The 15,174-nt window shown below is 36.8% G+C and overlaps 3 protein-coding genes across 4 annotated transcripts; 2 read left to right on the top strand and 1 right to left on the bottom strand.

Annotated features, from left to right (window-relative positions):
• The first annotated feature begins 3,878 nt into the window (after positions 1–3,878).
• On the top strand, positions 3,879–8,237 carry LOC104812246 (small RNA 2'-O-methyltransferase). The gene is made up of 10 exons (XM_010539312.1): positions 3,879–3,961; positions 4,206–4,485; positions 4,666–4,755; positions 4,972–5,429; positions 5,521–5,772; positions 5,869–6,767; positions 6,908–7,059; positions 7,146–7,262; positions 7,362–7,481; positions 7,590–8,237. Exons 2-10 carry the CDS (start codon positions 4,234–4,236, stop codon positions 8,061–8,063), a joined length of 2,814 nt encoding a protein of 937 aa, XP_010537614.1. The 5' UTR covers positions 3,879–3,961; positions 4,206–4,233; the 3' UTR covers positions 8,064–8,237.
• A 713-nt stretch (positions 8,238–8,950) lies between these two features.
• Positions 8,951–13,425, bottom strand: LOC104812238 (tubulin beta chain-like). Of its 2 annotated transcripts, XM_010539298.2 has the most exons (4): positions 12,912–13,425; positions 12,383–12,652; positions 11,746–12,296; positions 8,951–9,302 (listed from the first exon to the last, which is right to left on the bottom strand). In XM_010539298.2, the coding sequence occupies exons 1-4, from the start codon at positions 13,303–13,305 to the stop codon at positions 9,186–9,188; spliced, it is 1,332 nt and encodes a 443-aa protein (XP_010537600.1). In that variant the 5' UTR covers positions 13,306–13,425; the 3' UTR covers positions 8,951–9,185. The 2 variants fall into 2 exon arrangements, with proteins under 2 accessions (XP_010537600.1, XP_010537591.1); XM_010539289.2 differs by lacking the exon at positions 8,951–9,302 and having other exon boundaries at positions 11,394–12,296; positions 12,912–13,424.
• On the top strand, positions 9,321–11,298 carry LOC104812225 (protein POLLENLESS 3). Its single transcript, XM_010539270.2, has 5 exons — positions 9,321–9,492; positions 9,832–10,044; positions 10,176–10,324; positions 10,420–10,488; positions 10,580–11,298. Exons 1-5 carry the CDS (start codon positions 9,379–9,381, stop codon positions 11,205–11,207), a joined length of 1,173 nt encoding a protein of 390 aa, XP_010537572.1. The 5' UTR covers positions 9,321–9,378; the 3' UTR covers positions 11,208–11,298.
• Positions 13,426–15,174: the final 1,749 nt, after the last annotated feature.

The raw sequence follows: 15,174 nt of genomic DNA, 5'->3' as shown, positions 1-15,174 counted from the left end.
ATATATATATATATAGAGAATTTATTCGAGTGTTTATAAATGCATGCATATATATATATATATATATATTCTTATACAGTTCATAAATACATGCACATATATATATATGTATGAACAATGCGAGTGGACCTATATTAGGATCATAATGTCTCTAATTTTATGTTTTCTGTTGTTATACAATCATTATATTTTAAGAGTGATAATTCATGTTTCATTTAACGTTAAAGTGTATAGAGATTGCGATTTAGTAATGTTATGTAAAAACCAAAAAAATAGAAATATAATGAATCGGAGATAAGAAAAGGTAATACTAAACGAAAAATAAACCAAATTAAAAAAAAAAAGCAAACGTGTCTATAAGATATGTGTATGCATGCATATATATAGAGAGAGAGAGATGGAGATTTAACAAATGTTATGCAGAAGATAAAAATATAATGAGAACAAATCTAAGATTTGAAAATATTGTTTTTGTTAAGGAAAAGATAGAAAACTATGAAAGAGATGCAATAATATATATAGAGTTTTTCGTTAAGAATTGAAGTTAATGAGATCTAAAAGATATGTTTAAATAAATTTAAAGTACATGTATCAAATTGATAAATTGAATATGTTATTATGTATATATTCAAATTACTAAATAAATTAAATTTTAGATTCAATTAATTTATATATTCATCTAGATTTAAGCTTCCATTGTAATTACATTTAAACTTTTTTTATATTTTCAAAATTTTCATAATATTCAGATTCAAACAATATTTGTTTTAATTTAATTTATTATACTTCATTTGATATGAAAGGATTCATTTAAAAAAATAATAGGACAGTATTTTTTTCTCAACATGCCTCTTTCCCGGAGAACAATTATACTTTTTAAAAAATTAAATTATTCAAATTCAAACAATATTTATAATTATATACTAAAGGAGTAATTCTAGATAAATTAATTTAATTTATTATACTTCTTTGGATGAGATAGAGAAAAAACCAAAATATAGTAAAAATAAAATATCTAAATCTGATAAAACGGTGAAAATTTAAATCCTAATTTTTTATAAAAGTTTACTTAGGGAAATATGAAGAGAACCAAAATATAGTTTTTATAAAATCGAAGGGAAAAAACTTCAAAGTAATTAAACAGAAACATAACGAATTTGTATTATAATTTGTAATCATTGCTACGGATAATTTTCTTCAAGTAAATAATAATATTTTTTTTCAAAGCCACAACTGCAAAAACTTGATTATTTTAATTCAGTGATATAAATTTATGAAACAATATTGATTACTATTCATATTTATGATAAAAACTTTAATATAACTAATGATAATAATGGAAATATGTTAAATAATGATCAGTAAATCACAATGATATTCGAAAGAAGATATCTAAATAATGTGAAAATTAAAATAAAAAAATACCTTGTGTCCAAGTTTGACATCCACTTTTTGATCAGAATGACCAACAACGCTCATACTTGCAACTGTTCTGATTATCTAAAAAAAGTCTGGCGCACAACTATGAAAGGTTATGTATAGTAAGATTTTAAAAATTGCTAACACTAATAAATTGACATGTTTGATTGCTGATTATTGTGATGAAAATTAAAATCATGAAAAATCTAAAAATATAAATACGTGTAAATCTGACTATATATATACATAACTCTATTTTTATATACATAATAAAACGTATGTATAAGAGCGAGCATGCATATATAGAGAGAGATGGAAATTTAATAATATTATGTAGAATATAAAAATATAAAGAGAACAAACCTTGCTATTTGAAAATATTGTGTTTGTTAAGGGAATGGTAGAAAACTACGAAAGAGATGCAAGCATATATATAGTGTTTTTCATTAAGATTTGAAGTTAATGAGGTCTAAAAGATTTGTTGAAATAAATTTAAATTAGATGTATGAAATTGGTAAATTGAATTTGTTATTATGCATACATTCAAATTACTAAATAAATATAAATTTAGATTCCATTAATCTATATATATATTCAGATTCAAACTCCTAGTATAATTACGTTAAATCATGAAAAATCTAAAAATATAAATACGTGTAAATCTGACTATATATATACATAACTCTATTTTTATATACATAATAAAACGTATGTATAAGAGCGAGCATGCATATATAGAGAGAGATGGAAATTTAATAATATTATGTAGAATATAAAAATATAAAGAGAACAACCCTTGCTATTTGAATTTAATGTTTTTTTTTGGAAAATTGATATTCAGATTCTAGATGTATGAAATTGGTAAATTGAATTTGTTATTATGCATACATTCAAATTACTAAATAAATATAAATTTAGATTCCATTAATCTATATATATATTCAGATTCAAACTCCTAGTATAATTACGATTTAAAGTTTTTTTTTGAAAAATTGATATTCAGATTCAAATGTATTAATTTAATTTATTATAATTCAATTGAAAAGGATTCATTGTTTTTTCAGAGAAAGGAGTAATACACACGTATTGAATTTTTTTTTTTAAAAAAGAAGAAGTAGGACACGTGTCATCCTCTAGTGAAAAACTCTACTTTTATATATATAAGATTTAAGTGTGAGTGTGTGTACCTTGGCTTTTGTCCGGTTTACCGTTTTATTATATGTTTCTTTTTTTTTTCGTCAAGTATTCTTTAATACAATAAATAACTGTCCTAAATATTTTTATTTTTTATTTTTTTGTTAAGATTTCAATACACAACAATTTCACTTTTTTTTTTTTATTACAACTTTCACTTTCTTTCCGTAACGGGTTTGTTCATTAGGAAGAATACTATAGAGACGTGATAAATATGTAGTTCTCTTACATAGTTATAGTAGATTATGGCATTTAAAAATACGAATCAAGTGGATGTTAATTTGACCAACAATTGGTTATTGGTAACAACACAGGGTATACAAGGGACGTATATGACCTCTTTAGAAAGTATAAGCCTTTATCCGGGAAATCTGAAACATTAAGGGTCACAATTTAAAAAGAAAACTTTTACTACGCCAACCAGAGAGAGAGACTGCGGGCAGATGAAGGTGTTACCCATATCCAATTGGGAAAATCACTCAACTATAATCGCACCAATTTCAGTGACACACCTAAAAAAAATCAAATTTTTTTTTCAATTCTATACCATTTTTAGGTTTAAAAAGTCTGAAATAATCTTTTTTTCATATTTTTTACGACTTTATTACGACTATTATATAACTAATATATGACTAAAAAAAATAGTATTTACGACCGTATAACAACTAAAGATCCGGTAAACAATTAGATGTATTTTTTATCACCTCATTTAAAATCAATTGCAACTGTATTTAGAATCAATTATAACTGCATTTAGAATCAATTACGACTTTACAATTATAATTACATAGTTTCATTAAGGGTAATATGGTCTTTTCAAAAAAAAATTAATGGGTTATAATTTTTCGGGTGTATCCGAGAAATGAGTACGACGCCTTTGGTATATTTGAGTGATTTACCCTATCCAATTTTCTGCTTCAGAGAAGCTCATCAATGACGATTCATAGAGTGGACCCCTTTTTATTATAATAAGATTTTAGATATTAATTATCCAAAATGATCAAATTTGAATGCAAAATGAGCAAAATTTATACGAAAAATGTATGAATGGCATAAACCTCTCTCGATTCATCTTTTTATTTTTTTACCAAAAAGAAAAGATATATGATATGATACAAGAAAAAGCAAAAAATTAAAGGGTGGGCCCAAGAATAAAACAAAGGAATTTCTCATGGGAAGAAAAAATTTGACTTCCGAAACGACGACGTTTGACTTGCGTCAATATCTGTTTAGCATTTTTTTTTCTTGTTCTTTGTTCTTCTCCTCCATAACATAACTCCCTCGCTCTCTTAAGCCCGCCTTCACAACTTCTGTCTCTCTCCCTCCATGCCACTGTCGCCGTCGAAAGGTAGATACTTGCTTCTACCCATACGTTCTGTATTCCTTGGCATCGTTTGCTACTGCTGGGTTCTTCGCGAATTTCGATTTCCTTAACCTATTTTTGCTTCTGCTGTCGTCGATTCACAAATCGAGACGAGAATATGGACCCGTGAATATGATGATGTTGTTAATATGCGTAAAGTTACAATCTTTATCCTAATTGTGGCATGACCTGTGTAAATTATACCGTTTTTCGTTGTTGTTTCTCTTAGGGTATAGAGAATCTTTATTGGGTCTGTAATGGCGTGCGTTGGGAAGCAGACCCTTACACCTAAGGCTATTATACACCAGAAGTTTGGTACTACAGCAAGCTATACAGTCGAGGAAGTTCATGATTCTGCGGAGAAGGGTTGCCCTGGTTTGAAAATTCCTCAAAAGGGGCCATGCCTTTATCGCTGCCATTTGCAGCTTCCAGATTTTGAAGTTTTATCGAACGTCTTCAGGAAGAAGAAGGACGCTGAGCAATCTGCCGCTGAGATGGCCCTTGAAAAGGTACGTGCCTCTTTTTGTTTATGCCAATGTTACATCTTGAGACGGAAATCAAGGATGAGTGAGTAAGAATAAGCAATAGGACGGTCCATTTTTTGGATGAAAATCTTGTAGATGGTGCCTTTTTTGTTGTTTGAATTTCATTTTTGTTAAAGAAGAGAAGTACTGTTGTTCTTGCTGCAGCTAGGTATTCGTCCCAGGAACGATAATCTTACAGTGGATGAGGCTTGGGATGATATCGTTGGACGCATTAAGCATATCTTTTCTGATGAGGTTAGTGATTCGAAATGGGTTTTTGATTCTTACATCTACGTTTATGCATGTGTATAAGCATTAGCTATAATCTCTCTTTTTGTAGTTTACAAATCTGTTTTTCTTCAGGCTATAGAGAGTTTGTCATATCATCGTATATGGAAAGTGCAAGGAAGAAAAAAGAAATAATTTTTCCAACTGTCCTTGTTGTTGATATCTACTCTGATTTCGTAACAGTTTCTTTCATCTGATCATCCTCTGGGAAGTCACGTTAGAGCAGCGTTACGAAGAGACGGTGATCTTTCCGGCTCAGTTCCTGTTTCCGTCATCGCTGCATTTGATTCAAAGATTAACAGTCGTTGCAAAACGGTTAATCCTTTGGTCGACTCAGATCCGTTCTTGGTCATATCCTATGTCTTCAAAGCTGCGGAAAAATTACCCGATTTCATTATCGCATCTCCTGCCGCAGCTTCAATAAAAAGGTCTGATGCATACCCTTCAGAAATCCTCGAGGCATTGGCCACTCAAGTATCTGATTCATCAGAAAGCATAAAAATTGAAGCCGTACATATACCATGTAACCTTGAGGAAGATGTTGAGCCAGTTACTCTCGATATTTCATCGGGTCAGTATTACTTGGATGTTATTGCTGAAAAGCTGGGCCTGAAGGATGGTAATCACATTCTGATTTCCAGGTGGAAATACATTTTTTCTCTTTTGTGCTATTGAATGAGTGGATTTCTCTTGATGTTAATCTGGAATTTAAGTATTCTTGGTATTCGGCAGGATGGTTGGGAGATCTTCCTCTGATACTAGATTGTACTCTGCTATTCCCAAGTGGAAATCCTTGGATATCTCATCGAAAGCCTCTGGACCTTCTAATGATGAAGAAGAATCATCTAAAAAGTATCGGAATGCAAGAGCAAGTTATGTATGTGGTCAAGATATTTATGGGGATGCAATCATGGCATCTGTTGGTTACACATGGAAGTCCCATAATCTTCACTGTAACGATGTAACCTTAACGTCATACTACAGGTGCTTTTTGATCCTACCGACTTTCAATTGAGATTTTCTTCCATTTTTATTTAATCGGGATAAAACTATATGACATTAGCTTTTTGGGTTCCGCAGGATTTGTTTGGGTATGTCTCCTAATGGGATCTACAAAATTTCGCGGCAAGCGATACTTACTGCTCAGTTGCCATCATCATTCATTACAACAACTAACTGGAGAGGTTCATTCCCCAGGGAGATTCTCAGCATGTTCTGCCGTCAGAACCAACTAGCAGAACCTGTCTTTTCAACATCTACTACTCCTTTGAGCTCGGTTTCTGACATTTTAAGGTCCCACAAGAAGATGAAGCTTTCAGATTTGCTCGAGCCTGAGGCATCTTCAGACAGGAAAACAGAGGATTTACCTGGATCTGAGAATAGGTATAGATGTGAAGTGAAAGTTCTTACCAAGTCTCAGGATTTGATTTTAGAGTGTTCTCACAGAAAGTTCTATAAGAAGCAAAATGATTCCATCCAAAGCGCTTCGCTAAAAGTACTGTTATGGTTTAATAGACTTTTCGACGACATAGATGCAGATCCAGATGAACTTGAAGCTTCCATTATTGACGAAGATATTAAGTTCCATCGTCATAACTTCCTTAAGGAGACATGTTCAGGTGCCAGAACAAGTGATTTCCACAGGGTGAGTATGCCATTTACAGAGACGAGCCAGTGTGTTGAATCTGAAACAAATGGTTCAGATTCAGGTGTCTATCCATCTAGCGGCTCCATGGTTTGTCTGTGTTATTCTGTGTCTTTGGTGACAAATGGTGAATTTGCAAAAGAACTCATTGAAAGCAATGAAGAGATAGAGTTTGAGGTTGGGACAGGAGCCATGGTTCCGTCTCTCGAATCAGTTGTCACTCAGATGTCTGTTGGTCAACATGCTGTTTTTGCTTCTTCACTTCTTGCTCAAGAGTCGATTCTGGCTGCTGCTTCTGCAGATACTGTCAGAACCCGTTCACTCTTATCTTCGGGTGAGTTTCCTTTTTAATATCTTATCTTGCTCGGTAGAGTAATTTCAGCATAAACTGCAGTGTTAAGTGAAATCTTTTAGAAATAAGAAAGATTCACTATAAAAATGTGTAATGACGGTGAAATGCTTTCGTCTATGCAGAATCATCGTATTTAGAGTACAGCATACTTTTGTTGGGAGTGAAAGTACCCCCAGAAGAACGAATGGAGGAGGCTTTTTTCAGTCCTCCTCTTTCAAAGCAGCGTGTGGAATACGCGCTGAAACATATAAAAGAATCATCCGCTGCTAATTTGGTATTCTTTCGATATTTTTTGTCTTTCTTTCCTTATTGCCAATTTGAAACAAATGTGAGATATTATCACCTTTGTTCTTGATGTAGGTTGACTTTGGTTGCGGATCTGGAAGCTTACTGAACTCTTTACTCGACTATCCGACTTCTCTAGAAACCATTGTTGGTGTCGACATCTCGCCAAAGGGTCTTGCCCGTGCTGCAAAAGTAAGGAAAATTATGAAGAGTTGCTTTGAAGAATATTGTTGATTTGCTGCATTTAACTCAAAGATTGCATCTTTTTTCGGATTTGATTTTGGGTTGCAGATGCTGCACTCGAAACTAAACACTGGAGCTAACGACTTCAAATCTGCTAAGCTGTATGAGGGCTCCATTATCGAGTTTGACTCCAGGCTGCATGATTTTGACATCGGCACTTGCTTAGAGGTCTCCATTATCTCCTTCCACTTCATCTTCTTTCTTCTCATATGCTCTCTGCTGGTTTCAAATTTGGGAGTTCTACTCTATTATTCGGTCGTTGTTCCAAATTTACAGGTCATTGAGCATATGGAAGAAGAGCAAGCCTGTCAATTCGGCGACATGGTTCTGAGCTCGTTTTGTCCGAAGCTCCTGATTGTGTCCACTCCGAACTACGAGTACAACTCAATTCTCCAGAGGTCTATTCCAGAAAGCCAAGAAGAAGACCCGGAAGACAAATCATCATCGCAGCTGCCAAGATTCAGGAACCATGACCACAAGTTCGAGTGGACAAGGGAGCAGTTCAACCACTGGGCATCAGAGTTAGCCAGACGGCACCATTACAGCGTCGAGTTCAGCGGTGTAGGAGGGTCAGGTGATGTGGAGCCCGGGTTCGCTTCACAGATCGCTGTTTTCAGGCAGGGATCAGTATTAACTGGAGAAGAAGATGATGTTTCAAAGGGTAAGAAGAAGGTTCGGCCTTATAGTCTCATATGGAAATGGGATAGAGAGGATGGAGACAAGACCATACCTTTGGAAGAAGAACAGTGAACAGTTTGGTTCAGACAATAGTAACTGAAGCACTCTTGTCGGTTGTCTGTTTTCGAGTCATGGTATGATCTGATCAAGGAACTCAAAGTTTAGAGTTTGGAGTAGAAAGTCCCTTTCTGATTATATAAAGGGTCATGTGATTTCCCAACTTAACCATGGACCATTTTGCAAATATGGTTAGTTATTAACATTCAATAAAACGTCTTCAAAGGGTGGGTAGATTAATAGTCATGGGCTCGAATTTGTGAAGTTTATTACCGTTGACCTTCAGAGTTTCAAGAATTATAGCAGCCCCCTTTACGAACTTTTGTTTTGATACAAGTCCTTGTATTATATCGTATTCTCATTTTTCACCCACTTTAATATCTTTAGATCACTTCACCCCAACTCTATATGTATAAATATCCCTCGTTCTGCCAACGGTAAATTCCTTTCATTTCAAACGTCGAGCGACTCCGATTTTCTCCAGAAAGTTTGATTTCCAGTCTCTGTTCGTCTCCGAATATAAGCCTCTTCATCCAACGGGAGCTTGATTTTCAAAATTTTCCACGTCCATTTTATCACGGAAAAAACATGATCAATCAGATTTTTATACACTCGCCCGTTGCTTTGTGTTCTTGATCTTTCCAAGAACGTTTCTCAGGAATCCGAGAACTCGCTACTGGATACTTTTCCGAGAAAGTAAGTGGGGGTGTCGTTGTAAATTTCCCCGAGACCAGCAGGGGAAGATTCAGGATCTGAGTTGTCCTAAGGTTTCGGATCACGACAGCAGTTATAGGATGTGTAATTTGACAAACAGTTTTGACACTTTGCAGAATGTTTCAGACACAATCAAGATCACTGCTTTTAGTTGTTGTTGGAACATAATCTGCAGAGTCGAGACGTGGTAATATGAAATGTTTTTCATTAACAAACACAAAGAACAGACACAGAAGCTCGTCATGCCTCCCAATGGAATTCACTGGAAATATACACACTCAAGTCCCAATCCGAGTTTGGCACGCAATGGAAAACACAAGGAAGATAAAGAAATCGAGAAACCCGGGAAAGAAAAAACCAAGAAAAATGAAATGGAATGATAATAATTCAACTCACAAACTTATGCATCGGTTCAAATCAATCTCAAGCTTCAAGCTCCTCTTCTTCCTCGTACTCCTCATCGCCGATGGTAGCGTCCTGATACTGCTGGTACTCCGCAACAAGATCGTTCATGTTACTCTCTGCTTCGGTAAACTCCATCTCATCCATTCCTCATGCTCCGGCGAGGGTTTTCTGGACGCCGCCGCCGACACGGAACACGTGGAGAAGAGATGCGATGCCGATGTCGGAGCGGAAGACAACATCGACGACGGATAAATGCGAACCTTTTCACATGGTTCACAAGGTTCCTGCTGGCGATTCCCCGTATGTCAGAGCCAAACATGTTCAGGTATCGCTTTGATTTTCCCGAAGAAAAAATACAGACGTTCTTCGTCTGATTGGGTTTTCCTTTTCAGTCTGATTGCATAATTTTTGGGGTCCAATTCCTCTGATTCTTGAGGGTTTACTCTGATCTTGTTGTCCCGCCAATATGTGACTCCCGCTGTTTGGTTGCCCAGAAAATTTCAGGATTCCGCAGAAAATTTTAGGAAAGTTTTCCAAGAAATGGTGATGATGGAAGATAAATATCAAAGTCTTTTCCTTTTTCCTGTTTCCAGTTTCTACTTGAGTTCCTTTTTCTGGGCTATGCGTATTTTGCTTGTTCTGACATTGAAATCTTCAAGAACAGTTGATCTCCAAAGACCCAGGCCGAGCTATATCCTTGTTTTGGGCAGCCATAAACGCTGGAGATCGGGTAGATAGCGCGTTGAAAGACATGGCAGTTGTTATGAAACAGCTAAACCGATCTGACGAGGGGATCGAAGCCATCAAATCTTTCCGGTGTCTCTGCCCCGATGAATCCCAGGATTCCATCGACAACTTGCTCCTCGAACTGTACAAGGTACCTTTCTCTTCACCGTTTTTGGCTTGAGCTTTCCCATCTTGTGACAGTAGCTTTAGTTTAACGAGGGACAATGTGCTATATGCTTCTTTTGTGTCTTTCAATGGTGTCTGGTTTCTGGTTTTCTGCAGAAGTCGGGTAGGATCGAAGAGGAAGCTGAGCTACTCGAAACCAAACTGAGAAACCTAGAAGATGGCATGACATTTGGTGGAACGATCACAAAAACGAAAAGGAGCCAAGGAAAGCAGGTTACCGTGACTATCGAGCAAGAGAGGGCGAGGTTTAATAAAAGCTAATCCCCTCCTAAATTCTTTGCCTACTTCTGCTCTCTCGGGTGTTTTCTCTGACACCTCTTTGGTCGTTTGGACATAACAGGTTACTAGGGAACCTGGCTTGGGTTCACTTGCAGCTACATAACTATGGAATTGCAGAGCATCATTACAGGTTTTGATCTTGGGAATTAGACAGTAATTGAGCTCAGTTTAGCGAAAAGCCATCTTGTCTCTTAACATCTATTAGCCGGTTCTCGTGACAGGAGAGCTTTGTCTTTAGAACCAGACAAGAACAAGATGTGCAACCTTGCGATATGCTTGATGCGAATGGACAGACTCCCTGAAGCTAGATCTATGCTTCAGGAAGTAAGAGACTGTCTAGGAAGTCAATGGAGAGACGAGCCATTCTCCAAATCCTTTGAACGAGCTATCGAGATGTTGGAAGAAACAGAATCTAGAAATGAAAACGATGATGCAAGAGCAGATATTGCAGAAGACAACGCTCTGGATGGCTGCTCTCAAAGTTCTTGTTCTGATGCATTCAAGAACTCAAATGTTTCCCCTTCAGGACTGTTTACACAACCCCGAGGATGCTACGAAGAAGGGGACCGAAGAAAAAGGACGTGCAGAGAGATGGGAGGTTCGGTTCGAAGACTATTACTTGAGAATCCTCTGTGTACTGAACAACAGAACCTCGAGAGAGAAGAGCCGGTAGCTTCGAGCAAAGAAGAAACATTGGGCGGAAAGAGATTGGACCACAGCTTGATTCATGGTCTCCATGAATTCATCACAGAAACCGAAGATCACGGGATGATGGGTGAGGCTAAGAAGAGCTGGGCCGATATCGTTGAAGAAGAAGAAGAAGAAATAGAATGGCAATGCAGAGCTTAGAACTGAAACCTAAACCAGCAGGGGAAGATTCAGGATCTGAGTTGTCCTAAGGTTTCGGATCACGACAGCAGTTATAGGATGTGTAATTTGACAAACAGTTTTGACACTTTGCAGAATGTTTCAGACACAATCAAGATCACTGCTTTTAGTTGTTGTTGGAACATAATCTGCAGAGTCGAGACGTGGTAATATGAAATGTTTTTCATTAACAAACACAAAGAACAGACACAGAAGCTCGTCATGCCTCCCAATGGAATTCACTGGAAATATACACACTCAAGTCCCAATCCGAGTTTGGCACGCAATGGAAAACACAAGGAAGATAAAGAAATCGAGAAACCCGGGAAAGAAAAAACCAAGAAAAATGAAATGGAATGATAATAATTCAACTCACAAACTTATGCATCGGTTCAAATCAATCTCAAGCTTCAAGCTCCTCTTCTTCCTCGTACTCCTCATCGCCGATGGTAGCGTCCTGATACTGCTGGTACTCCGCAACAAGATCGTTCATGTTACTCTCTGCTTCGGTAAACTCCATCTCATCCATTCCCTCGCCAGTGTACCAATGCAAGAAAGCCTTTCTCCTGAACATAGCGGTGAACTGTTCGCTCACCCGTCTGAACATCTCCTGGATTGAAGTCGAGTTTCCGATGAAAGTGGATGCCATTTTCAGACCCTTTGGTGGGATGTCGCAGACGCTGGATTTGACGTTGTTCGGGATCCATTCGACAAAGTAGGAAGAGTTCTTGTTCTGGACGTTCATCATCTGTTCATCGACCTCCTTTGTGCTCATCTTGCCACGGAACAAGGCGGATGCTGTTAGATAGCGGCCATGGCGAGGGTCGGCTGCACACATCATGTTTTTGGCATCCCACATTTGTTGGGTAAGTTCGGGAACAGACAGGGTGCTGTACTGTTGTGACCCTCTTGATGTGAGAGGTGCAAACCCGACCATGAAGAAGTGGAGCCGTGGGAACGGGATAAGGTTCACAGCTAGTTTCCTGAGGTCCGAGTTGAGTTGACCCGGGAACCGCAGACAGCAGGTGACACCGCTCATGGTAGCGGAGATGAGATGGTTAAGATCACCGACTGAGAAAACAATCAGAATAGGGTTATGTCAAGAATCAAGAAACAATCAAAGATCGAGATCATGAAATCAGAATCAGAAATCTCACATGTAGGGTTAGTGAGCTTCAGGGTGCGTAAGCAGATATCGTAGAGAGCCTCGTTATCCAAAACCATGCACTCGTCGGCATTCTCGACGAGCTGATGGACGGAAAGGGTGGCATTGTATGGCTCGACGACGGTATCGGAGACCTTAGGGGAAGGAAAAACCGAGAAAGTCATCATCATACGGTCTGGATATTCCTCCCTTATCTTGGAAATGAGAAGAGTTCCCATTCCAGATCCAGTTCCACCTCCAAGAGAATGGCATACTTGAAATCCTGTTCCATTGGAATAAATCGAAATAAAGGCGATCATATGATGCTACGAAGAAAATCTAAATTTAGAACAGCATATAGCTTCAAGATGACGACGATTCAAGAGATCTTTGTAGGATTCAGACAAGCCGACAACATTTTCAAACCAATTTGTCTGACGGGTTCCTCATTTTTTGAAACATGATCTCGATTCCAAGAGAAAACCATGAAAATGTGCCAATCAGAAACAAAAGAAACTTGGAAAAAAAGGAAGGGGTCTCACCCTGGAGGCAATCACAATTCTCAGCCTCTTTCCTGACGACATCGAGAACCGAATCGATCAACTCCGCTCCCTCCGTGTAATGACCTTTCGCCCAGTTATTCCCTGCCCCAGATTGCCCGAACACGAAGTTGTCCGGTCGGAAAATCTGCCCGAACGGCCCCGATCTCAGCGAATCCATCGTCCCTGGCTCCAGATCCATCAGAACCGCGCGTGGCACGTACTTTCCAGCGCTCGCTTCGTTGTAATACACATTGATCCTCTCTATCTGGAGATCGGATTCTCCGCAGTATTGTCCCGTGTGATCGATGCCGTGCTCGTCGCATATGACTTCCCAGAACTTGGCTCCGATCTGGTTTCCGCATTGACCACCTTGGATATGGAGGATTTCTCTCATTTTCTCTAGATTTTTTTTTTTCCGACAGGGAAAGGGCTCGTCTGATTCTCGGGAAAGGATGAGAAAGTCTGAACTTCTGTTTGATTGGAGAAGAGAGAGACAGGGGAGAGGAGAAGAGGGAAGGGACCTTTTCAATGGGTATCCATTGGCTATATATAGTTTACGACTTGTCCGCAGATTCTTGGTAAATTTGCAGCTTGACCCTTGTAGTAATCCTAGCCATTAAATTATGCCCTAAAGCTTGTATTTTACATTTTGGTCCCTAGAACTTTGTTGGAAATTGAACATTGGTCCGGTTTAAGTTTTTGGCCAAGAGCTTGTTGGTTCGTCTAAACCGGACCTCTAATAATTATGTATAGACGTTTGATTATGATGATATCTGAGATTATGGTTACCTGTAACGGCTGATGTTAGAAATTTACAAGTCTTATTGGTATATCTAGTACTGTTTAGAGATTTTAAAATTTTTAGATAAATTCAATAAAGAATTCAAATTCAGAACAAGGTTTTGGTAAAAAATAAATGTATAAAAAAACTGAAATTCGTTAGTTTTTAATATGTACATTATGCACTTTTTTTTTGTCTTCTACAAAATTTGTGCAGCATTTAAATTGTCCTTAATTTTTCACCTAAAATAAATCTTTTTAAAATTTATATTTATTGGACTAATGGTATGTTTGAGCTTGACTCGGTTGTCTCGGTCAACTTCGGTATCGGTTTAGGTAGAATGATTATTGCACCACAAAGGTCTTTTTTGCCTTTTTTTTTAAAAAAAAAAAAAGAAAAGAAAAGAAAAAGAAGCACGATCACGCCGCTTAAATATTAAATAAAAAAAATTTCCCCCAATTAAAACATATATTTTTCAATTGTAAAAAATATTTTATACATGTTAATTTAAAGCGGCCAATTTTTTTTTCTTATTAAATGAGTTGCGAACAGAAACGATCTTTGTTGTTTTTATGCTAATATAGTAAACTGTTTGATTTTGACACCATTAATAGCATCTCAAGATGCAACCTCAACAATCGGGGGATTTGATTAACCGCACAAAATTTGTCAAAACGTTAATTATAGGGTCATGCCTCGTAAAAAAAAAAAAAGAAGAAGAGACATAGCAAAGGAAAAAAAAAAGTGAATATTTTTACTAAAAAAATAGAATTTCCAATATAAATTGATATAACGTCAAATTTTAGAAAAGTCCTATAATAAACAAAACTTCATAAATTACATGTAAATAAAAGTATAGTAAATATTTTTGTTTATCTAAAATATTAGATATTTAAGTAGAAAAAAATTATAGTAGAGTATGCAAACCTAATACAAAATTATAAATGGACACATCACATCGTATTTGGTAACTTGAAGCTCATTGAGGTATGTAACCTAATAAACACATTGAAGAAATGTATGGAAAACAACATTTTTTTCCCTAAATTATTACCCATTTATAAAAGAAAAAAAAAGGTAAAATCCTTAAAATAGGAAAAACTAAGTAACAAATCGATCCAAAATAATTTCAGATTGACAGCTACAAATACGATCAGTCCTCAAAATTGTAACTTTAAAAGAAAAATAAATAAATATCTTTTTTCAAGGAAACATTTTTTTTGTTCGGTCACGCGGCCCATCTCCATCTGTCTCATTGCCGGTTTCCTCATCATTTCGCTCGCGTCCTCTTAAAAAAAAAGCGTCTCGCTTTCACCAAAAACCTCACTTTCTGCGCAAGAGCCTTCGTTTATTGCTCTTCCTCTGTGTATTAATGGCTTCGATCTCCCTTCCAAATCTTAACCTTTTCGATTTGTTCGAGAAACCCTAGTTTCTGGGTGCTTTGGGACGAAGAAACGGAGGGAAAACTCTTTCCTTTTCGGG

This window comes from Tarenaya hassleriana, unplaced genomic scaffold, assembly GCF_000463585.1.
Source record: "Tarenaya hassleriana unplaced genomic scaffold, ASM46358v1 Cleome1, whole genome shotgun sequence".
NCBI classification, from domain to species: Eukaryota; Viridiplantae; Streptophyta; class Magnoliopsida; order Brassicales; family Cleomaceae; genus Tarenaya; species Tarenaya hassleriana.
The sequence above is the reverse complement of the archived record's forward strand: the minus strand, read 5'-3'. Positions and strand labels throughout refer to the sequence as shown.

Bases quoted from the DNA above. Each gene is read 5' to 3' on its own strand.
- LOC104812246 (XM_010539312.1), top strand. From the start codon at position 4,234: ATGGCGTGCGTTGGGAAGCAGACCCTTACACCTAAGGCTATTATACAC. The intron at 5,773-5,868 runs GTGCTTTTTGAT...TGGGTTCCGCAG, and splicing joins ACCTTAACGTCATACTACAG to GATTTGTTTGGGTATGTCTC. The intron at 7,060-7,145 runs GTATTCTTTCGA...TTCTTGATGTAG, and splicing joins AATCATCCGCTGCTAATTTG to GTTGACTTTGGTTGCGGATC.
- LOC104812225 (XM_010539270.2), top strand. From the start codon at position 9,379: ATGCCGATGTCGGAGCGGAAGACAACATCGACGACGGATAAATGCGAA. The intron at 10,325-10,419 runs GTTTAATAAAAG...TGGACATAACAG, and splicing joins ATCGAGCAAGAGAGGGCGAG to GTTACTAGGGAACCTGGCTT. The intron at 10,489-10,579 runs GTTTTGATCTTG...TTCTCGTGACAG, and splicing joins ATTGCAGAGCATCATTACAG to GAGAGCTTTGTCTTTAGAAC.
- LOC104812238 (XM_010539298.2), bottom strand. From the start codon at position 13,305: ATGAGAGAAATCCTCCATATCCAAGGTGGTCAATGCGGAAACCAGATC. The intron at 12,653-12,911 runs GTGAGACCCCTT...CCAATGGAACAG, and splicing joins GAATTGTGATTGCCTCCAGG to GATTTCAAGTATGCCATTCT. The intron at 12,297-12,382 runs GTGAGATTTCTG...TTGTTTTCTCAG, and splicing joins GAAGCTCACTAACCCTACAT to TCGGTGATCTTAACCATCTC.